The sequence below is a fragment of the Salarias fasciatus genome, chromosome 4 (genome assembly GCF_902148845.1).
Source record: "Salarias fasciatus chromosome 4, fSalaFa1.1, whole genome shotgun sequence".
Lineage (NCBI taxonomy): Eukaryota > Metazoa > Chordata > Actinopteri > Blenniiformes > Blenniidae > Salarias > Salarias fasciatus.
The window spans coordinates 16,457,436-16,481,138 of NC_043748.1; the positions used below are offsets into that span (position 1 = coordinate 16,457,436).

The 23,703-nt window shown below is 40.9% G+C and overlaps 1 protein-coding gene across 1 annotated transcript in view; it reads left to right on the forward strand.

Annotated features, from left to right (window-relative positions):
- Positions 1 to 2,486: 2,486 nt before the first annotated feature.
- The window catches only part of LOC115387524 (immunoglobulin mu heavy chain-like), a 98,696-nt gene continuing 77,479 nt past the window's right edge, over positions 2,487 to 23,703 (forward strand). Inside the window, exons 1-3 of the mRNA XM_030090266.1 lie at positions 2,487 to 2,546; positions 2,626 to 2,916; positions 22,975 to 22,979. Coding sequence (XP_029946126.1) covers positions 2,504 to 2,546; positions 2,626 to 2,916; positions 22,975 to 22,979 — 339 coding nt within the window. The 5' untranslated portion in view covers positions 2,487 to 2,503. The remainder of the gene's footprint in view (positions 2,547 to 2,625; positions 2,917 to 22,974; positions 22,980 to 23,703) is intronic.

Below are 23,703 nucleotides of genomic sequence, written 5' to 3' on the forward strand. Positions count from 1 at the left end.
TGTTTCTACTAGATTGGACTACTGCAACTCCCTTCTTGCAGCCTGCCCAAAAAGTGCATTAAAAAACTTTCAGTTGGTTCAAAATGCGGCCGCCAGATGATTAACCGGAACTAGAAGACGTGAACACATTACTCTCATTCTAAAATCTCTTCACTGGCTTCCTGTCGAGTTTAGAGTTCGATTTAAAATCCTTCTCCTGACTTACAAAATCCTAAATGGGATGGCTCTGACCTATCTCCAAGATGCTTTAATGCCTTATCAACCAATCAGAGCACTTTGTGTGCTGAGGTGTGGGGGGCAGCGCGGTACTCACATGCAGCGTCGGAGCATGGAGTGTCGGGTCGGAGTGCCCCTTGCACGGCCACGTTGCCCTCCGCTCTACACTGCACCCTATGCGGCTGCCTAGTTCGCCTATTCCCATTCAAACCGCGGCGCACAGACGACACCATGACTGCATTTGCACTTCATGCCACTAGGTGCGCTGTTTGCATGTTCAACCTTATTTTACACAGACACCACAGAGGAAGAAGGGTGCTGCAGCCGCTGCAGGCTCTCTCTGCATGCTGTTAGAAAAAGAGTGTGAGCCGGTAAGACGTGGTAAAATGTGCATTGATGCGATGCACCGTTTTTTCAATAAAAGAGAAGAACTGAACGATCGTTTCCGCACATTTTCTTTACGTCGTATCAATTAAACTGTATCACAAGTAGTTTGTGGACTCAAAAGACCAAGATTCCTTGCAGATAGAACATGCGCAGAACAGTATTTCATGTCCTTTTCGACCGGATTTTTAAATATGAATATGGGCATATTCAGGGGTTTGCACGTGTTTATATGGCTGTGCGCCTTGTAATGTATCATTCCGTCAATATTCCAGTTAATAAAGAGTTTTTGCCTTGATATAAACGTACTTAATCTCGCGGCATTCGATCTCGCGAGATCTCGCGGCATTGCGATCTCGCGAGATCTCGTGACACGAGATTTCGTCCCAACCCTATTATTCACCATTTTTATTTTTACCAATCGATGTAACATCTTGAAGCCCTCTGAGGCAACTGTTGTTGTGATACTGGGCTATACAAAAAAAAAATTGATTGATTGAGTGATAATTCAAACATGCTTCAACGTTCAGCTGCATGTATAAAGTACTGGTCCTGAGTTATGGAAACAGATGTCCTTTAAAGACTTATAAACAAAGTAAAGTGTTGACTTGATAGTTGAGTTAGACCATCCTTAATTCATGGATCACATTCAATATGCAAATTCAGTGTTCATCCTTTCCAGTCACATATATAAAGCACTGACATCAGGAAGACGTTCACAGCACATCAGTTTCAACTGAGTTTCAAGACATCATGTTTCCTGCAGCTCTGTTCTTGTTGCTGGCATTTGGATCTTGTGAGTCTCCATAAATGTCAGTTACTTTATGACTCAGTTTCATACTTTAACATTCCTTTTTTTGTTTTTTTTCCCAAACAGATGGGAAGTGTGAACAGCTGACACAACCCGCTTCTATGATAATACAGCCGGGTCAAGACCTGAATATCGGCTGTCAGGTGTCTTATTCTGTGAGCAGCTATTACACTGGTTGGAACAGACATCCTGCAGGAAAAGGACTGGAGTGGATTGGAGTGGCAGCAGCTGGATCTACAACATATTACAAAGATTCCCTAAGAAATAAGTTCAGCATCTCCACAGACTCTTCCAGCGACACAGTGACTCTCAGAGGACAGAATATGCAGCCTCAATACTCTGCTGTGTATTACTGTGCCGGAGATGCACCATGAGAGAAAACATTGGTGAACTTAAACAAAAACCACTCAGCACGAACTACTGAAAGTCACCAGAGGTGGAGCTCTTACACCATTAATTTATTTCTCCATCCATCCATTCATGACAGGAGTTTGTGACCTTAACCACCAAAAGAACCGTATTTTCCCGTCCAATCAAACAAAACATGTGTGGAACCACACATAAACATTCAAAACCTTGTCACATCTTATTAAAAGTGATGCATTTAATGCCAAATTGTAGTTTATGTTGCAGTTATGAAATGAAAGAACTGCAATTAATAACATTTCCATGATCATATATCAACTTCCCCTCCTTAATTTAAGTTGATTTAATGTTATTAGTCTGGATGTTTACTCATACATGTGTGCATGTATTTTGAGTTAGGCATGAGCATTCACACATAAATGCACATATGTAGGCATGAGTATATGCTTCACATTTCTCATTTCTAATATTTTTAACCAGCCCTAGTGAAGTACTTTGAGCTGCATTTCACTCACTCTTCAGGCATCATTTTAAAATTTAAATTTTATTGATTGATTGATTGTCTTTCATCTGAAGTGACTGTTTTAATACCCTGATCGTCATTTAAACCACATTCATGCAATCAATATGCAAATTCAGTGTTCTTCCTTTTCAGTCACATATATAAAGCACTGACATCAGGAAGACGTTCACATCTCATCAGTTTCAACTGAGTTTCAAGACATCATGTTGACTGCAGCTCTGTTCCTGTTGCTGGCATTTGGATCTTGTGAGTCTCCATAAATGTCAGTTATTTTATGGCACAGTTTCATACTTTAACATTCCTTTTTTTGTTTTTTTCCAAACAGATGGGAAGTGTGAACAGATGACACAACCTGCCTCTATGATAATACAGCCAGGTCAAGACCTGACTATCGCCTGTCAGGTGTCTTATTCTGTGAGCGACTACTGGACTGGTTGGATCAGACAGCCTGCAGGAAAAGGACTGGAGTGGATTGGAATTAGATATACTGAAGGCTCACACTATAAAGACTCACTCAAGAGCAAGTTTACAATTGATGTGGATGCTTCCAGCAACACAGTGACTCTTAAAGGCCTGAACATGCAGCCTGAAGACAGTGCTGTGTATTACTGTGCCAGCCACTCACAGTGACAGAAGACTGCCCTCCCCCTCTACAAAAACCCATCTGCACCTCGACTGTAACAGGAGGAGGAGCCCTCAGACCAGTGATTCTCAAATAAAGAATCTTTTGTCATGGCTGTGTTCAATTTTAGGCAAGTTAACAGTAAAATGTTTATGTGCAAACAAGGATTTGTTCATGGCTTAACAGGGTCATACTTATTCTGGGAATTAATCATAGCCAGACTTTGGGCTTGTTAACATATAAAATATTTAGAATACCAACACCCATTTGCATTTGGAACATAAGTGCAGTTCAACCTGGTTGCCTACTAGGACATCCATTTTGCCAAAAAGTAATGAACTTCATATTTGGAGTTTGTCATTGGGGAATTATGACCTTTTGTCATGATCATGATGGATGCAAATGCAGACAAACATAAAGGTGGAGTTCTGAAGGGTTCTGAAGGGTTTATAAAAGGCCACACGAGAGGCTGTCGGGTAACAGAGGGCAGGGAAGTAAAGTCAAACCATTACAGAGAGACAGGAATGACGATACTAAATACACCTGGGAAGGAAGAGGAAACAGGACATGATAGGTTTAACAGGATGACTGAAACACGAGGTGAGACAGACACAGACAACAGGAGGGACGAAAGACCCTCACAGGAGAGAAACCAGAGAGGGGTATGGACACCAGATGGGGAAGAGAGACACAGACCAAACACACCAACAGAAAAGCACTGAATCCTGACACCTTTCTGTGTGACAGTGCAGCCATTTATAAACAAACAAAATGAAGAATATTTTAATCACTGCCACCCATGGATATGTCACCTGTCCTGCATCCAGCTTATCTGGATTTGAGTTGCACAAAATCTCCAAAACTGGAATTTAATCTTGCAAACACAAGTCTGGATCTCATTCAAGCAACATGTCATGTAGATTGAATTCATGTCAAATTTGTTGTTGGTGAGTGGGATTTGCTGCAAAGCACATTGAAAAAAAAAATTCAACAAGATGTATCAACTGTCAAGAAGTGATAGTATTATTCCCATGGGGCAACTTGTTTTGCAGCCAGCAGCAGAAAAGCAAGAACAAAACAACTAGAACTGTTTTATGAAAATACTTAACAGTTTGGCTAAGAAGTTGCTGAGAGTTGAGAGAGGGTTGTTGAACCTGTTAGTGCTGCATTCTGGGACAATGTCTCTATCTCTGTCCTGGAGAAAACAACTAAAATTCATCAGGAATGAACTGCAGATATTAGGGGTGTGCCAAAAAAATCGATTCACTATTTTATTTTATGATTTAAATGTGTTAATTTTATGTCAACAATGCAAATTAACTATAAAAGTAGACTATTATTTTCTGGAGGGCCTATATTAAGATGTGTGTCTCACAATATAGCAGTATTAAAAACAATGCGTGTACACCATTTACACTGTTTATCTTACCTCTGTAGTTACTCTCTGAAGATCAATTGGACCCAGTGTGCGGCGTTTCTTGGCCAGCTGAGATACACTGCCGCTGTGTTCTCCACAGAGAGTAATCAGGGAATCTGCGTCTCCCAATGACGTATATAGATTTTGGACACCATACAGTCTTAATAACCTGCATCAAGTCACTCATGATCAAGCCAGACAAGACAACATACAAGTGAAGAAGCAACGTGTGTGGCCTGTGTTAATGCAATAACCAAGCAGACACGGCGATCCACAACACAAACAGCTATGAAAACAATACCAGACAGCCAGCATCTATGGCAATCCTAGTCTGTGTCATCACAATGAATATGGAACGACTTACTGATGATGTTTTCGTCCAGTGGTGGGAAGTTTGAATCCGATCCAGGAAAACTGCCAACAAGAATGTATCCAAACCAGCAGGGAAAAAAATCCACTGCAGACAATACGAAATATCCAGAGTCCAAAATGTCCAAAATAAGAAAAAAGTCCAACTGTTTGAACTCCTGGCACCATCTTCATCTCCTTCATCCTCGCAGACCTTTCAGCTATCTGGTTCTTCTCAATGACAATATCCCTCTCCAAAGTGAGGTTTGAGAGTCTGGCCTTGTTCCATTATTTCAGGCAGCTGGTTCAGGTTGTTCTTATTATTATTATTTTTTTTTTTTTCGGCATCAGTCTGGCGGTGGGCCCCACCTTGGGCCCGGGACAGCCGCACCCTCTGCCCCCAGACTAAGATCATTATGACTGATATAACTGCAGCGAAACCACTAGCAGGAGAGAAAGCCTGCTAGCTAGCTAGCTAGCACGCACAGCTAAGTGTAATTACAGCACGAAGAAAATAAACTTCCCTCAAACTTAATTTCTATCTGAGCCAGGTAGATTCACTTCATCACTTCCTACCTGAGGGTCTCTTCTCCTTCTGCCTCCCCTTCCCCTCCACCGCTGCTGTCACCTCCACCATCTGTGTGTGATTGATTGATTAATTGATAACAGCTGTGGTCCAAGAGGGAGGGGCATCGCCTTTGGCTGATCCAGCTCAGAATCAATCATGTCTAATGGGCCAATCTACCTGTTTTCTGAACCAATAGGTCAGGGTTTCTTAACCCTGGTCCTTGAGGCCCAGTGTCCTGCATGTTTTGCCTCTCTCCCAGTTGGAACACACCTGATTGCAATGAGAGCTAATTACTGGGCTGCATATAAAGAAACCCAGTAATTAGCTCTCATTGCAATCAGGTGTGTTCCAACTGGGAGAGAGGTAAAACATGCAGGACACTGGGCCTCGAGGACCAGGGTTAAGAAACCCTGCAATAGGTATCATAACTCATACCATTGTGCCATTGCAAATGCGAAGAGTTCAGTTAAAAAAAACAAAAAAAAACAAAAAAGAAAACTTGTTTTCAATTACCATCAGCCCACAGGGAAGCCAGGTGACCAGTCCAGTGGTGAAAAGTTTTATGTAATAATTTCTGAGAGTTAAAGGCAAAGTTCAAAGGCAAAAAGCAAGTGGGTATAGTTTGATTTTTGCTAAATGCCATTTCTCATTACTTTAATCTTGTGGCTGGATTCCCTGAGCTTGATCTGAGGAAAGCGCTTCACTGATTTTACCTCTCATGGTTATGATTTTATCATTAAAGAATTTAAGAAAGTCATGGCAGTTTAAAGATTCTGGGATTACTGGTTCCACTACAGTATGACTGTTTGTCAGTCTGGCTACAGTGTTGAACAGAAACCGAGGGTTATTTTTGTTTATTTCTATTAAACAAGAGTAATATAATGTCTTGGCTTTAAAAAGAGTTTGTTTATAGCTTAGCAAGCTACATTTCCTCAGAGATTGTTCCGATTTAGATTTACGCCACAGTCTTTCTAATTGCCGAGTTTTTTGTTTGAGAACACGGGTTTCAGAATTAAGCCATGGAGCAACGCGCCTGGGTCGATTGGTTTTCAACTACAACGGAGCCACTACGTCAAGGGCAGATTTTAGTGAGTGCATAGCACTGTCAACAAACTGATCACTATTATCACCACTGGTCAATAAGCTCATTTCTATGAGTTCACAAGATAATGCAGCAAATGCAGGCTGGATCAATTCTTTGTACCGAGCCACAGATTTTTCAGATAATGTCCGTATCAGCTGAATTTTATCTTTTTGAGCAGAGTAGTCTTCAATCAAAACCTGAAAAGTAATTAAAAAATGGTCTGAGAGTATGGGGTTCTGAGGGAGAACATTTAGGTCACTGACCTCTATCCCATATGTTAAAGCCAGATCCAGGGTGTGCTTGTGACTATGAGTGGATTCATCAACATTTTGAGTGAAACCGATACTATCTAATACTGCAATAAACACATTACTCAAACTGTCACCAGAATCATCCACATGGATGTTAAAGTCACCTATTAAAAGGATCTTGTTATGAGCCAATACTATATTGCTTAAAAACTCTGAGAACTCAGTTAAAAAGTCAGAGTAAGGCCCAGGAGGTCGATACACAATAATTAATAGCACAGCTTTTTGATTCTTCCAATTTGGACAAGTAAGCGTTAGTATTAAGCTTTCAAAAGAGTTGAATTTAACATTAGTTTTGGGTTTAAGAAGAAGACTGGAGTTGCGATATCACTGCCACACCTCCACCTCGACCTGTTGATCTAGCTGTTTGGAAATTAACATAGGTGAAGGGGTACATTCATTGAGCCTCACATCGTCATCTTGCTGAAGCCAAGTTTCTGTTAGAGCAAGGAGATCAATGTTATTGTCACCGATAAGGTCATTAACTAACACAGATTTAGTGGAGATTGCTCTAATGTTTAGTAGACCACATTTTATGTATTTCCTACTGGAAAAGTTATTCTGTCTCGTACAGGTGTTAAGCTTTTTACTAGGGCTGCACGATATTGGAAAAAACTGACATTGCGATTTTTTGGGGGCTTGCGATATATTGCAATCTCTGAGAGCGCCCCCGCTTTTATGAAGCAAAACAAAAGTTAAAAATAATAATAACCAAAAAAATGAAGGATCGACCAATTATTGGCCTGGCCGATAATATCGGCCGATATTGGGCATTTTTCTAATAATCAGCATCGGCCTTTTTTTCCACCAATATCCGATAAAAATTTTTTTTTACCGTATTTCCCGCACTATAAGGTGCACCTAAAAGCCTCTAATTGTCTCAAAGCCCAACTGTCTGCCTTATATTTCGGTGCGCCTTTTTTTTCAGAAAATACGGTAATAAAGACCACTCAGTCGTCAGTCAGTTGTCTTGACTACGGCTCCCATAATGCATTGTGATGTGATCACATGAGCAAACAACTTCTGCTTGCTTGTAGCTAAGCTAGCCAGTTCCAAAGAACGGCAAACATGAAGCTTGAGGCAGATTCTCCGCCTCTAACCTGTCAGTCACCACAATCACAGTTTGTCCTCCAGTCTCCCAACCGGAGAGCACGGCACGCGGCTGCACAGCCGCGAGGAGCGGCCCGACGCCGGCGGACAGCCCGCTCGCTGGGACGCCAGGAGCGGTCGGCCGGCAGCGGATTACAGTCCAGTCAGCCCCACGCATCTTCCGTCACGCACTCACGCCACACATTGAAAACTGAAAAAAAAAATTACCGGTAAATGTGTCTGGTGCGCTGCTGTGGAACCGGGAGGAATCAAACACAAGCCTGTCACAGACCTACCGGTGATTTTTTTTTCCAGTTTTCAATGTGTGGCGTGAGTGCGCGACAGAAGACGCCGGGCCGAGTTGGTCGGGGCGACCGGGGGTCGACTGGTTACCGTGCCGAGAACAGACTGCCTGCCGAAAAATGACTCCCCCCACGGGGGCGCGCATCGATTAGTGATAACATTGATTTTAACATATTTTTTAGCGTTGCAGTAGCCTACAACTTCAGTTCAACCAGGATTCTCCATTGTTTATTTTATTATTATTTTTTATTCCTACAGTACAGGACATACAGGGGACAACATACAAGAAAATGAAGGAAAGAGTTGTGTTATCAGCAGCTGCAGATGGTTGAATATTGGAGTTTTGGGGAAGTTATGGATGAGATGACTGCATTATTGTGTGTGTGTGTGTGTGATAAATATAATTACATGTATCAGTAATAATAATAATAATAACAACAATAATAATAAAGTAATCACACAATTATAAACTGAACGAAAACAAAAGGCCTGAGTATAATGAATGTAGAAGAAGTGTTTTCCACTGAGCACATCACATCTCTCTTCACTAGTCACTTCACTACTAAGTCACTACTCTGGGCTGTGGAACAATGTCCCACCCACAGCTACATTTTGATGCCAAAATGTTCATTTTTGCTGCAAATGAATATCGGTTCAACATATCGGTTATCGGTTTCCATAAGTACCAATAATTGGCATCGGCATCGGCCCTAAAAAAGCCATATCGGTCGATCCTTAAAAAAAATATTGCACATCCTGCGATGTGACTATTGCACATGCGCACATTGCGATGGCGATGTTCAAACGATATATTGTGCAGGCCTACTTTTTACCCATTGACTTTTTTTTAATGCTTTGAGCACTATGGACAGACACAGCCTCTGTTTGCCTAGGTAAACCTCCATGCTTGACTTGTAAAAATCCGGGAGCAGGATTAGTGACAGGATCAACAAGATCAACAGAGGAGCGTTCTACACGACTGCTCTGCGCCCGGGGCTCATAGCTGGTTTGTCAATTTAGGGTATGAAGCCGATCAGCCATATTATCAGCCTTATCAATACTGCTTATCGCTACAATTCCTTTTCAATTCTCTTAGCGATTCTCATTGAGTGAGATATGAAACAATACAAATGGGGTGTTTGCATTAACTCTTTAATATCTTCATCCTGAACAGAAGAAAAAAATACCCATGTCATGAAAACTTTGCAAGCTGCCAGTCGCCCCAGTTTCATCTTTTGGTGTGTTTCCTGACGCCAGGCTGGAAAGCTCAAAACAAACTACATGCCTGTGCCTGTCTGGTCCAGCTCTGCAGCTCTGTCACTCACACAGTCTGTGTGTGTCTGCTGTCAGCTGATGGAGGTTGCCAGATCTGCCCCAAATATAATGTTAATTCCATCCAACAATAGAAAGCAGTCCAAACCTCCATCTCTGTAGAAAATGCATGTTAAAACCGTAAAAACCGGATTTTCATTTAAAAAAAAAAAACACACATCACAAACATACAGCCATTCCATCAACCCACCTCGGGTCCAAGAGAAGCTTGATTGTGCAGAAACCCGTCCAATCCGGCAACACAGCTGCTCCAGTCGTGGAGCTTTGATTTGTGCGATTTCTTGTCGTTTGAATTTCCTACAATGAGTATGAGTAAGTAACCCCTGTTCTAATGCATATAATGATTAGATCACGTTGTTTGTCATATATTCTACCAGAAGAATTACAAAAAACAATGTGAAGGCAAAAACACAACACAGATTTTGTTTTGAAATTACTGATTTAGCAACACGTATCTGCTTTACATCTGGCACCGACTTGTTTCTGTTCAGACTGAAGCAGCAGGGCTCCGGAGTGAGGAAAAATAGGGTCCTTGCTGAAAGTTTCCGTTCCGCGGCTCTGTGGGTGCCTGAGCGGACCACAGCCGCACTGTGCGCGGAGAGCATGGTGCGACGTCACGCACACAGCAGAACCGATAAGCAGAATCGTTAAGGAGATGGCCAAATAATTCCTTGGAATCGAGACATGAGGAACCGGTTCTACAACAGAACCGGTTCTCAACTCCCATCCCAAGCGGGGGGTGGGGGTGAAGAATCTCAGGACACACTGCGCGCAGTGCGCGGCTGCTGCAGAAGACCACACGTTTGTTTGTTTTTCTTCTTCTTCTTCTCTGTCGCTCCCTGGCCGCGCCTCCCCTGAAACCCTCTGGTGCCCCCCAGGGGAGGCGCGCCTCACACTTTGAAAACCGCTGACTTAGCCAATTCACACACCGAGGCTACTTGTAATTTGAGCACCTCTGATTGTCTCCGTGAATTAACAGTAATAGCAACAGAGAGACAGCAAGCACTTCAGTCGCTCGCAAGCTTCACCAACATGGAAAACACTCACCTAAGTGATGTCAGCAGAGCAGTGATTCACAGTTTTCCATGATGGACTTCATCAGAGGACTGCTGCTGTTAATGCTCTGCTGGGCAGGTGAAGAGTCAACGTTTTCCCTGATTATTCTGATGTAAGGACAACAGTTCTCACACCAGTCTTCTTTATTTGTCCTGACAGGTACTGGTGCTCAGACTCTGACTGAATTTTGATCAGTTCTCAGAAACCCTGGAGAATCACACACACTGACTTGTACAGCTTCTGGATTCACATTTCGTGATTATGACATGGCTTGGATCAGACAGGCTCCTGGAAAAGGACTGGAGTGGATTGCTTATATTAGTAGCCTGTCTGGTAGCACTCAGCGCTACTCTGTCAGTTCAAGGGAGGTTCACTATCTCCAGAGACAATGACAAACAGCAGGTGTATTTACAGATGAACAGTCTCAGCACTGAAGATTCAGCTGTTATTATTGTGCTCGAAAACCACAGTGACTGAAGCTCCTTCAGAAGCCGTTCAAAATCCTACTGTACGGTATTGTTAGAAATATATTTGCGTGTATGTGCGTTTGTGTAGATCTTGATTTACTTCTTTGTTTAATTTTCCGATTCTTCTTTCCTCTGACCCTTTTCCTCCCTCTTTCTCACCTCGTACTGTTCCACACATTTTAGTTTCTTTTGCAGAGACTAAAAAAATGGAAAAGAACCCAAAAAGACCACTCACTGCTCTGTGATCGAACCTTTAAATGAGAAATTAAAGTGTGAGGACCTTATTTATTTATTTATTTATTTTTTAAATAAGCCCTGCAATAAAACTCCACAAAAAAAAAACAACTAGGGGACAGTACAGGTAATTAATTAAGGATTAAAAAGTTAAATAAATGTGCAAAACTGAGGAAACAGCAGCTGTTGTGGTTTAACGTCCCATTTCTCAAGCTCACCAACAACATGTTTGATGTCCTTCTGTAATATGACAAAATAATTCAAAAATGATGAATGTACATTAAGAGGATATGAGAAACACTTTCCCAGAAGTGAGGAAAGAAAATAAATGTTTTAAGTATCTGAAATATAAAACACCATAAAAGTAAAAGGAGCTTTAGGAAAATGTCTTGTTATTATATCAAGGTGTTTTCTGTCTTGCCAATAGCAATCTTACTGAACTGACCGTTGACTCCAGACTTAGAGTCATCTGTTGGCTCATCATGTCTTTCCATTGTAGCAACAGGCCAGAGCTCATGGAGAGCATGAATGCATGCTGAAGGAGGAAATGGAAGCTCCAGGCTGCAGGCTTGAAACCCAGGGCTCTAAATTGGTGAACTGCGCCCGGTCTATGCGCGGTCTAGGCGGGCTGTGGTGGGCTTTCGGCGCAAGAAGTCAACGTGTCCACAACATTTTTCCAATTTGGTGAGGGGGTGCAGAGCGGGGCAGTCACGCCTCCATCCCGCCCACCGGCGCAGGTGGCACAAGAGGGAGGAGAGAAAGTGGGTTTAACCCAGCTGAGCACAATTTGACCACTCAAATGAACACTGCTCCTCATTTTTAAATGCACTGCAGCAAAGCTCATTGCTAAGTTAACATGATGAAATACATTTTATTTCCTGGCTGCTCTGCGACATCCCAGATGATCTGAGGGGAATTAAACTTGTTTCTGCTTCTTTGTGTCACAAGTCAGATTCAGATGCACATAAATGATAAATGAAAAACTATCTGTCTCGTACCTTTAAAGACTTACCGATTTGATTGTATGCATATGTGTGTACAGATTACTTATTGATTAAATATGAATATGAACCCGAACCCCTGCAGAACAGAATGCCTTCTCTGTAATGCACGACATCCCTTCACCAACATGAACAGTCTGCCAGAAGAGTGTCAACCTTTGTGATTTGAAAATTGAAGTTTGAAGCTATGAGTCACAGACAATTGACTCTAAACACACTTACTGTACTTACTGTAGTTCCTTTATTTTATTCTATTTATTTATTTATTTTTTCTTTTTTGTCAGGAGAAGACCAACAGCGGTCAAAACGCAGTGCTACAGAACGCGCATTTTTGGGTTACTTTATTTTTGTTAGTTGGCCTCCTTTTTGTCGTTTCTTTCATTCCTTATTATTTTATTTTCCCTTGATTTCGGCTTAGGCCATGGGCGAAAATGGTTAGAAGCGCAGCCCTCTCTGTGTAACACTGTGTCTGTAAACACTAGAACAGCCAGCATTCTTACCCCCCCTCCAAAGGCCGCAACGCTCAGCCAGACCGTCATACATTTTGCAGTGTTTGCACAGGAGCACAACAGGTTGTTTTTCTGTAATCTAATGCTGGGCTACTCAACCCGCGGCCCGCGGGCCGCATGCGGCCCGCATGCTGTAACGGTGCGGCCCACGGCTGATTGTAAGCAGTGAAAAAAAAAAATCTACTTTTAATGAGGAAAAAACGTTTCTGATATGCGGACACCAGAGGGCAGTGTGTTTGACCTGCTGACAGCAGGCAGATAAGTGTTGCAACTGCGGGGCTGTACCAGCTGGGGGCGGTAATGCGCCAACAGGCTGTTTGCTCACCGCTGAAAACAAAAGACTCGAAGAAGACCGATCGCAGTGGAGTTCATGGCTGCCGCCAGTAAAATTAAACTAAAGTTATGCGATGAACACAGGAAATTTCAACCGTCATGGGAGGAAGAATTTGCTTTTCTGGAAGTAAATAACAAGCCAGTGTGCCTTCTTTGCCAAAAACCGTCCATTCCAAAACGAGCGAATCTTCAGCGTCGCCACGACAGCTGTCACGGATTTAATTTATTACAGTAGGACTGCACCACTCAACCTGTGACAACACTGCCACTGTTGCCACTGTTGCCACAGTTGTTTTTCTTATTATAAATCCTACGTGTATTGGACTTTGCTAAGAAATGTGATACATCGTCCTGATTCCAAGTGAGTGTAATAGTTTTAGCTTTGACCTCTTCTGTCAGGGCTGCCTGTTGGGCACAGTTCCTGTGAGTAATGCACACCTGTGTTTTTCTTCTGTCATTTGGTTACATTGTTCTCCAAAAAGTAGGTCACCTGTTTGTATGCTTTACAATGATTGGTTTTTTTGCCACCGGTGATCTTTTTTGTGATGCACAAGATTTAATTTTTACTTCATTTTTTGCAGGAGTAGGCCAATTATTTTTATAAAGAATCCCTTAATTTATTTGCCTTTTTGTGGAAAAAGACCTGCTTTTTTGTTGTAGTTAAGTGAATTTCTCAAACGCATTGCTTGAAAAATATTTTAAAAACTTAAAAAAAAATACTTATGTTTTGTTACAAAAAATGCTAATATGTGTAGTAAGTATATTCATATTTTGTGAATAAAGCCTCATTTTTTAATTTGATATCCGACTTTTTTTAAATGTCATGCCATTTCACCTTTTTGCTTTTTATTGGAAATGCAGAAAACAGCCACAAATAGATCTATAAGGCTTAGTGTAATGTATTTTCAACAAAGTCTTATTTTAGTTTTACAAAAGACTAATGTAGTCGTCTTTCTATTGTAATGCATTTAAAATTTCATTATTGAATATTACTTACATTATTTAAATGTCTTTTACATAATTCAGTCATATAAATGAGCAAACTTAGGTCGCGGCCCACACAAACAGAGATGTTTCTCTATGTGGCCCACGAGCAGTGGTAAGTTGAGTAGCCCTGATCTAATGTATTAGAAATTAAGATAAATAAGCAAAATATTAAGTCAAGAGAATCAGCAAACCTTTTAATGCCTCATGTCTGCTTTATTAATGCCTCAAATCAGGTTTTAAAATGTATTTAAAACTTTCTGCAGTGCGCATTTGCGCAGCGTCACCTCTCACTCACACTCTGTGCACTCCTTTCCCTGATAAACACACACACACACACACAAAACGGTTGTATTATTAACCGTCAATAATAATCAGAACATATTAAAATTAGTAAAATAAGTCTCCCCGGCTGCGCACCAGGACGGTCACCTCGGTCCTGTCCTCACAACCCTGTCTCCACAAAATTACGTTCTGAGGAAACTAAACTGCATTCTCAAATACGTTTCAGAGGAACCTAGTTTGTCCCTTATTATGTTCGTCTTCAACATATCTTTTTTTTTATTTTTTCATTACGCTCGGTCTGAAACTGATTTTTTTCCTGCTTTTTCTTCATCGTGTTGGTGGGTAAAAATGAGCCTGTATATTCATCTGGGATGCATTTCACTCTTCTGAAAAGACATTATGTTTATTTACTCTTTTTTTAGTGATGTTTGAAGTTTCCATGCAGTCTTTTTCAACTTATTCTTGCCGTTAATTATATGCACGCACAACTCGCTCTCACATTGTGTAGTGACGAGGGCTGTTTAGGAGCTAATAATTACCTCCTGATGTATTTCTAACATACCTGTTTTGGGGTTGTTGTTTTTTAAGAGCAGCTCCAACAAGATCTGCCACCAGAGAAGACAGCTGGAGCTTCTCCGACGCTGCACTGCGGGTCTTGATCACCATGGAAACCAAGACGCGGTTCTGCGGTCATCTGAAAGTGATTACAACATTATCGTTCTTCACTGTTGTTTATTTCTGATAAAATAAACGTGTATTTCCCCTTACAGCGGTCTGCATGCTCCTCGTTACTTCCACCTTACGACCAGTCCCAATATGAAACGACCACATGGCTCATTTATGATCCAAATATTAATTCATGGTCCAAGTTATGACCAAGATCTATATTTTAAAATCAAGTATTTCCTATTGGTCACGTAAATATTATCACGGAGAATCACGGACTGAAAGAGTGTTTTTTTTTTTTTTAACAGATCGCGTTGCTCCGAGAAGTTTGAGCACAAATACAATTCTCTGCATTAAATAATGACTTCAGGTAGACTTTCAAAACATAACAAAATCACTAAAATAGTTTCTGAAACAGATCAGAAGCCACAATATGAAACATTAAAAAAAAAAAAGACTATCGAACGGAGAAGTCTCTAAATTATAATTTACACAATGCTTCTCTAGCAATAAATGCACATTTTTATCTTCATAGTTTCCACTCGGTTTATGGATGCGATCTGCAGTGTTTTTGTTTAAATGCGCAATCTGTCTGTTTTGTCTTCTAAAATGCCGCCCCGCTGGTTGCCAGGCTGTTGCTATGGACTCTGAACTCTGACCCGGAAGTACGTCACGGACTGATTTTTTTTTTTAAACGGAGCGAGTTTTTGATCTTAAACTAATTATATTTGTCTACAAATACGCTTCTGTGCATTATATAACAAGTTCTGTTTAATTTTAAGAGTAATGTTTATTTTGAATCAGATGTGTGTTTTCATCTTCATACATTTGCTGAAACAAGTTTGTTATAAATCAAGCAATCATTAAATCGATCACTCTGTCTGCAGTTATGTGTTATAACATTAAGATCAAACTTTTTAAACTGTTTTAATACTATTCCAGTAGATTATGAAGAATTGACGTAACGACAACAAAGAAGAAAAGGGTGACAAATTGACTCATTTCTTTAAGATAGATAGAACTTTATTCATACCTTTGGTGGGACCTGATGATAAAAGTCGATCTAAAAGCAGCACAACACCAGCGTCACGTGCGCGTGTGCAGAGGAGAAGGAGCCCAATCCTGAAAAATGGACTGTTATGAGCTGTTAACATGGTTAGTGTGTGATTAGCTCACGAAAACTTCTTTTGGCTGATGTTTCTCTTCATTCATGCGTATTTGAGTATTCTGTAAGAATAATTAGTGCAAGCTCTAGCTCCCTTCACACCACTGATGTGCAGCATGGTGGCGTACTTCAGCACGAAGGAGAACCTCTCAAGCACAGATGTGCTGCACTAGATCCACCAGACGGAGCTGCAGAGGCCTTCTCTCCAACTTCAGTGTAAAATACACACTAAGGCTTATTTCTTTCTTTCTTCATGCTGTGAGAGCTTGATTATTGTCAGACAGTCCTTTAGAGGTGCCCCACAAGGTCATTAAACCCTCTGAGGCCTCGCTGAGACATGAAGCCTGTTATGACCTTTGACCTCTGTTGCTCTATTGCTCTTATTTGACCTCCACAGCAGGCTCGACAGGACAAAGGTATTTGTTCAGAAAATGTGTTCGTTCTGAAATTAATTTTTGGAGACGAAAAATACATGGTTTGCTGCACTTTGACGGAGGATATAATATTTTACCTGAATCTGTAATTGGCACCTCTGGAGACGCTGCAGTGCTCCTGCTGTCAACTACCGTGTTCACCGTTGTGTTGAGATTTATTAGATTAGTTTATTTATTTTTTACACCATTTTATGTTATTATTATTTAGTTGTAAACTGACAGTAGCCTACAGTAATTCTCTATACCAGGAGGTGACGCGTGAGCGCTTCCATGTGCCACTGCAGGTTCTGCGCTGGACTGTACAGCAGCCGGAGGTCGATCGGGCATTTTTGGGGCAGCAGGATTAAATTTTTTTCGCTGTTTGCCTCATGGCTGTTCTGACTCTGATTCAGAACTTTCCTCCACTTCACTCCAGTCAAGATCGCTGATGTCCGACACGTCTCCACCATCCGATTCCCCCTCATTGACCTCCTGTATCGCTAAAGCTTCTTCCACTGAATATGGCTTCATTATGCCTCTTTTTATTGTCTTTCTTTTGGGATTTGGTTGATATTTTTGGCCGTCTGTCTGATTGTCTGCTGTCAGAGCTGGCTCCCTGTTCAGATGTGGCATATGAACCAAAACAAATCAATCGCAGAAAAAAAGCCCCGCGAAGTGCGTCTTTTTTTTTTTTAATCTTTTTTGGAGATATAAATGCTTTGTAATATTATGTGTGTCATTGTTAGGACCGTATTTGCTTCAGAAAAACATACAAGACACATATTTAGGAAAAGTCATAGAATTAGAGGACAGGGGAATTATTTTTAACAGAATTATTTGAATTATAAAAACCCAAACGGTCTGTCAGGCCATCTTGGCTGTTCTCGTGTTAATCACTTGCATTTAGACGGAAAAAACAGTTGCTGGTTTGATAATTCATATTGTGGGCGTAAATGGGTGTTTTTTGTCCAATCCCATTGAAAACAATCGTATTAGAAGCATCTGAATTTAAAGCGATCCAGATTCTATCCTCCCAGGTGAAGCGCATTATTCAGTTTCTGTGACATGATGAAAAGATCTCTGTCCCACTTTACAGGATCTGATGTTGAGCAGTCTTCAGCCCTGAGCAGAGTGTTTTGTCCTGATGGATATCTGCTGAAACAGGTCAAACATCTTCACGATGCGCTCAGCCGCATGTTCTCTGTAGCCCTCCGCTCCACCGGCGAGGCTCCAGAGCGCAGGCGCAGAGCTCAGCCAGCAGCCCGCTGACAGCGGGCGCTCAGCGGACTCCCAGTCCGCGGTGCGACCCGCTGCTCAGCCCAGTCACCACGTCTGGTCCTGGGTCAACTGGTAGCCTGTCACTGAGCCGCTGCTGCGCGCCCATGTCTCTGGACAAAGACCGGATCAGAAACACGCAAAAAAAAAAAAAAAAAAAAAAAACACACACACACAAAACAAAACAAAACAAAAAATACTCCTGTCAGAAACAATAATTCAAAATTATTTCTGTGCATCCATGTTTTCCCGTAATTATTTGGCGACTCTGAGAAATTATATTGGGGTCGGGACAAACGGCTGCGCTTGATGCGACATCAGTGCTCAACAAGTTATTTTTATTTATTCATTCATTCACTCACTCACTCACTCACTCACTCACTCACTCACTCACTCACTCACTCACTATTATTTTCCAGCACAAATACCTTCTACACAATCACAGGAGCTCTTCAGGCTCAAACCCAGCAGTCCAAACACAGGAGGGAGAACCGTTTAGAAAGAATGTATTTATTTCAGAAGTGATCTTAATGGCACCGACAAGCTGGAAACTTGCCTCTGAGGTTTCCTCAGACGAATTATCATCAGATCTTCCACTCCCCTGCCTGCGCACACCTTCTTCACAAAATTATCATTGCGCCCAACTGATTCTGTCGACACCTCCCCCTGGTGCGCGGCCACGCCCATCTCGGCGCAAGCGCAGCGGACCGGCCAGAAACCCATTCACGAAAATATGACTGCGCCACCACCGGCTTGCAATCTCTGCGTTGCACCGTGAAAATATGGCCCCCAGAATCAAACCTGTTCAAAGAATGGACAGTTTGCTGAAACAACTTGATGGCAAAAATAATTATAAACCTTAGTTTAACAGCCACCGTTCAAGTCGTATTATCAATATAGTTGACAGATTGCAACTTCCAGGAAATCAACACGAACAGTGAGCAAACAGAAAAATACAGGCACTGCTCAAAAAAAAAACAGTCAATCAGTTATTTGAACTTCATTCAGTGTTCTGGTCCAGGATAACTTTGACTTCACAGCAGATGCTCTTCCTGCCAATTCCTGTTTCACAAGAATAAATCTAATCAAATAAAAGTTTGAATGAGAGAAATAAGAAAGCACAATATGATATTAGACTGTCATTTATCTCCAGTTCAGGAAGAGAAGAAAAAAACAGATGAGTCACTACCACCACAAAAAGCTGCTCATCCATACTTTCTTTTCCTTTGGCGTTTTGTTGAGTTCGTTTCAGTTCCTGAGCAGCCAGTTGCCAATCAAACCACCAAGTATCTCTATTACTTTGTCTTCAAACATCTGTTTAGACAATCTGCGTAATTGTTATCTATGGAAACATGCAGATTTTGACAGACTTCAGCATTAATTTAAATGTTTTCAGGAAAATAAGTCTTGTCGTAATAAGCTGCCAGCATGAGGATGAATTCATACTATGATTAAATTACCACAGGTTCAGCAAGAATATGATGATAAAGTCACTTTGATACGTGTTTCCTGTGTATTACATTACTAGAGGAAATGGTGTTCATTGATCCTAGAATATATTTAGTAAGCAGGACAATGACTGATTTTAGAGAGAATAGTTGTGACAGATTTTTCTGAAAGACAAGTTGATACTATCCACACCAGCTGTCTAAAATCTATTTATATAAAACCTTAAGACTTCCAAACACAAATTATTTGTTTCTTCCAGGTGTCCTCAAATTTTAAATTCCATTTTCTTTTTTTTTTTTTGACACTGTGATGTGTTGTCGTTTGGACACTCACAAGTTTGAAACATAATTCCCAGTTTGAATCTGCTCTTTGGAGCCTGTCTGTAGTTTACAACTTCTGCTTGAGCATGAGTGATTTTTTTTCCAGGTTTTTCTGCATCAAACGTGCATTTGAGGCTGACTGGTGACTGATAAACTGTCTGTAGATATTGATGTGATTTTGTGTGATTTTCTTCTCTGTGACTGAATGAAAACTTGTCCAGGGTGAAACTTGTCTTCTTCGACGGACAGATGTGACCAGCTCCAGCGCCCTGTGACACGAAGCTGGATCAAGACATGTATGGATATTATTGTCATAATCTGAATAAAAGGCATTGGTTTTGAAGTAAATCAATAAATAGACAAATTAAACAATAAATTAAATATTAGAATGAAATTGTCCTCATATTATCTACTATGAAAACAATTACAAACTAGAATTTGGCACTCAGAGAGCGCAGACCTCCGCCACAGGTGAAATCAGTCACCAACAACAATAAGAACACCATATATAAATATCAGTAAACAGATGTAAACAAACCCTGTCATCAATTTAAAGGTGCTGTAGGCAGGATTTTGCTAGTCAATGCTAATTTTTCTGTGTTTTCTTTGGATTAAATGTTCGAGTATCCATTGATAATCCTTTAGGAGTGTAGCATAACTGCACTACCGCGAGGGCGCAGCGTTTCCATCTGTCTCTGCTCTGGGCTGAAAAGGAATCTCGACAGCTCCAGGTATCGTTGACCAATCAGAGGAGCCCATGAGGCTCTAACCGTGATTGGTCGAGGCGCGTTCGTCGCACGTTCTTGTGGGAGGGGCTTAACTTGCGTAAGGGCGTGATGTCAGAGAAAACAGGACAGGATTGGCTGTGCTTGGTTTCAAATGGCCATCTCAGATGGGTCAAATCGCCATCTTGCTTAGAGATGCCGAATCCTGCCTACAGCACCTTTAAGATGTAGTACTGAGGCCCTCTGCTGGATAGATACAGTACTACACTGGTCAAATGAAAGTCGTCACCCTAACGCAGTGGTTCTCAAACTGTGGGGCGCAGTGCGTTGCCTGGGGGGGGGGGGCGTGTGACCGTGGTGAACATGCTTTTTTTCAGCCGGACTAAAATAAAGTGTAATTGCACATCCACTCCAGTAGTTGGCAGTGGCACTCTCATTGTCAGAGTGTGCAGCTCTTGGTGTAGGTTTTTCTTGCAACGAGCTGCGATGTGAAGTGCAGTAAACAAACCCTGAGACAACATGAAGACATTTTTAACAGGGATCATCCCTCTCTCCGCTTTTCTTTTCATCCCTGAGGGATGAAAAGAAAGATAGTGAGTCAAAAGAGACGAAGATAGTGAGTCAAAAGAGAATTCTAGCTGAGTATAGAGAGGCAATATCCACTCTAAGAGCAGAGGTCTGTGGGCATTATGCTTCCTTTTGTGTAACCCACCTGGGTTAACTTACTCACAAGGACCAGAAACTAGGTTCAGAGGAGGGTTTAAAAGAGAAGTGAATATTCACTATGAATAAATGGAGCCACAAAATGATTGAACTTGAATAACAAGGAAGTTTATATGAAATAGAAAATATAGATTCAATGCATGACTTCAATTCTTCAACAAAACATAACCATAACAAAACATAACCATCTGATCAACAAAAAACAATCACTGTATCGCCATATCAAAATCAGTTCCTCAAAAAATAAAATGTTCTCAAAAGGGTGCAAATTCCCTTCCAAATGTTCAGTTCAGTGTTCCTTTAGATCCTGGTTCGAGTTTTAAGTTCAGTTTCAGTCAAAACAAAGTCAAGTCAGGTCTAAGAGCTCTTATGTTCAGTCAGAATAGTCAGAGGTGGTTGGACGCTCCTACCACACATCCTTTGCTCGATGGGTGATGAAGGATTCCCACCCTTAGGAATTCTTGATCTGCTCCTTGGATTAAGGAGGGTTCTGGTCACTCGCTGGGGCTCGCCATCTCCTTCGTCAAGGAGAATCCAATTCTCAAACATCCAACGGTTTCTGAAGGTTTCAAAAAACCTAGCCTGTATAGAAACAAGGCTATTACTAAATGAAATCAAACAATTTTTTATGGCCATTATGAAATAAAATGAAAATCTGTCACACATTCTTGCAACATAATGGTGATACAATGAATTATTTATCCATCTTCACCTTTTACTGTAGTTTCTTCTCTTAATAGAACAGTTTTTATCCCATTTTTAACTAACAAATCCATTTTAACTTCATGAATTAGTATTTAAACACTTTTTTAACTCTTCAGCACATAAATCATGAACTGAATAACAGCACAAACACACTTTCACATTCAATAACAATCATATAAACAACACTAAACACAATATTTCATACAAGGAATATATTCAAAGTGAAAATAAAACTTAGATTCTTCCTGTACCTTTTCCTTATCAGATCATCAGTGCATAATGTATCTGCAATTGATTATAACTCCAACATTCAAGAACATAATGAAACTAAGAGTAAAATTGCATGCTTTGTAAAGTGCTTCGTGTCAATAGTGTGGCTAATAGAGTTAGCTGCTTTAGCTCAGCTCCATGCACTCACCAAGACTCACGCTCTATGAAACAAAACAACTCCTGATGCACAGGTCCAAGAATCATCCATTCACTCAGGTGGAGGTCTTCCTCCAGCCACCCGAGGGATAAAAAGCAGTTTTACTTGCTTCTTTTTTCACAGATGTTAATAGCTTTCGCCCCGCAGCGCACATGTGAGCTCCTGCCGACACTCCGGCACTTCCGCGAAGGGGCGGGACATGCGCTCCTCTAACCAATCACATGCGTGCATACTGGTAGTTCACAAGAATCAAATGCACCAGATATAAATCAAATAGAACAATATAGAAATAAAACAACAAGACAAATAAATCAAAATAACTACTGGGTTACATCTGCAACATCTTACCTTTGTGAAGCTAAACCTCGCTTTGAGAAGCTGTGCACTGCAAAACGTGCTCATTGTAGCCCTTAATCCTGGCTTCCTCATTTTGATAAAAAGAAGGAACAAAAAATCAGCACAAATTGTTTTATTGTTTTTGTTTTGTAGGTTAAAGTGTTTTATATATTGTGCTCCTGGGTTAATGTTGCTGAAGTGAATTTGAATTTGTTTTTATTTATTGATTTTGTTTAATTTTATTTTCCAGCAGCAAATGGTGCAAAAGTCTGTCAAAAATGTTTACAGTTTAAACAAGGATATTATTATTTTTTGAATTTCAGGCAAATTGATGCACTTAAAATCTTTTCTTTTACAGACTAATAAACAATGTTAATGAAGTCACTCTTGTAAGCTGAATTCTCTCTTTCTTTTTAGTTTTCTTTAATGTTAACAAGGATGTTAAGCAGAGGTGTACCTATAACAATTTTATAGACAAACGCTATTATTTATAGTTGGGGGGGCGGGGGGGATTGTTTTCTTCTTGCTAGGGGGGGCGTAACAGAAAAACATTGAGAACCACTGCCCTAACGTAACTCAGCAAAAAAAAAAAAAAAAACAACACAATTACGGACATGCAGAGATGCATAAAAAAGAAAACAAACAGTCCAACACAGGGTGAAATCACTTACAGACGAAGCTCTGATCAAGTTTTGAAGAGAAGCCAACTTGTGGCGATTTTGTCATGCTGCTGCGCGACTGTTCCGTCCGTGAAACAGGTCCAACGAGGAACTAAAAGTAAAAATCCGCTGGGCGGTACACCCTATCGGTCAATGATAAAGAATCCTTAAAAAAATTCGTGATGATCCGGATCATCACCAAAATTTAATGGATTCTAAGTTAGGCCAAGACCCTCCTTTCCACAAAGTTTCTTTGCAATCCATCCATTACTTTTTCTGTGATCTTGCTGACAAACCAACCAACCAACAAACCAACATGATTACATAACCTCCTGGCGGAGGTAACAAACCAACGTGATTGCATAACCTCCTGGCGGAGGTAATTATTAAACCAAAGTTGATCTTTCCATGAGGAGGAGTCAATGCAAAACACATCTTCCACCACTACTGACTGGCTGCTCAGAGAATGACAGACAGCAGTAAACAGGCAGTTTAACACGATGGCCTCCAGCAGCTTACAGTTTGTTTGTTTGTTTGTTTTTTGATTGCTAAAACACATTTTTCAAAACTGTACATTTTTTTTCAAAACTGCACACACAA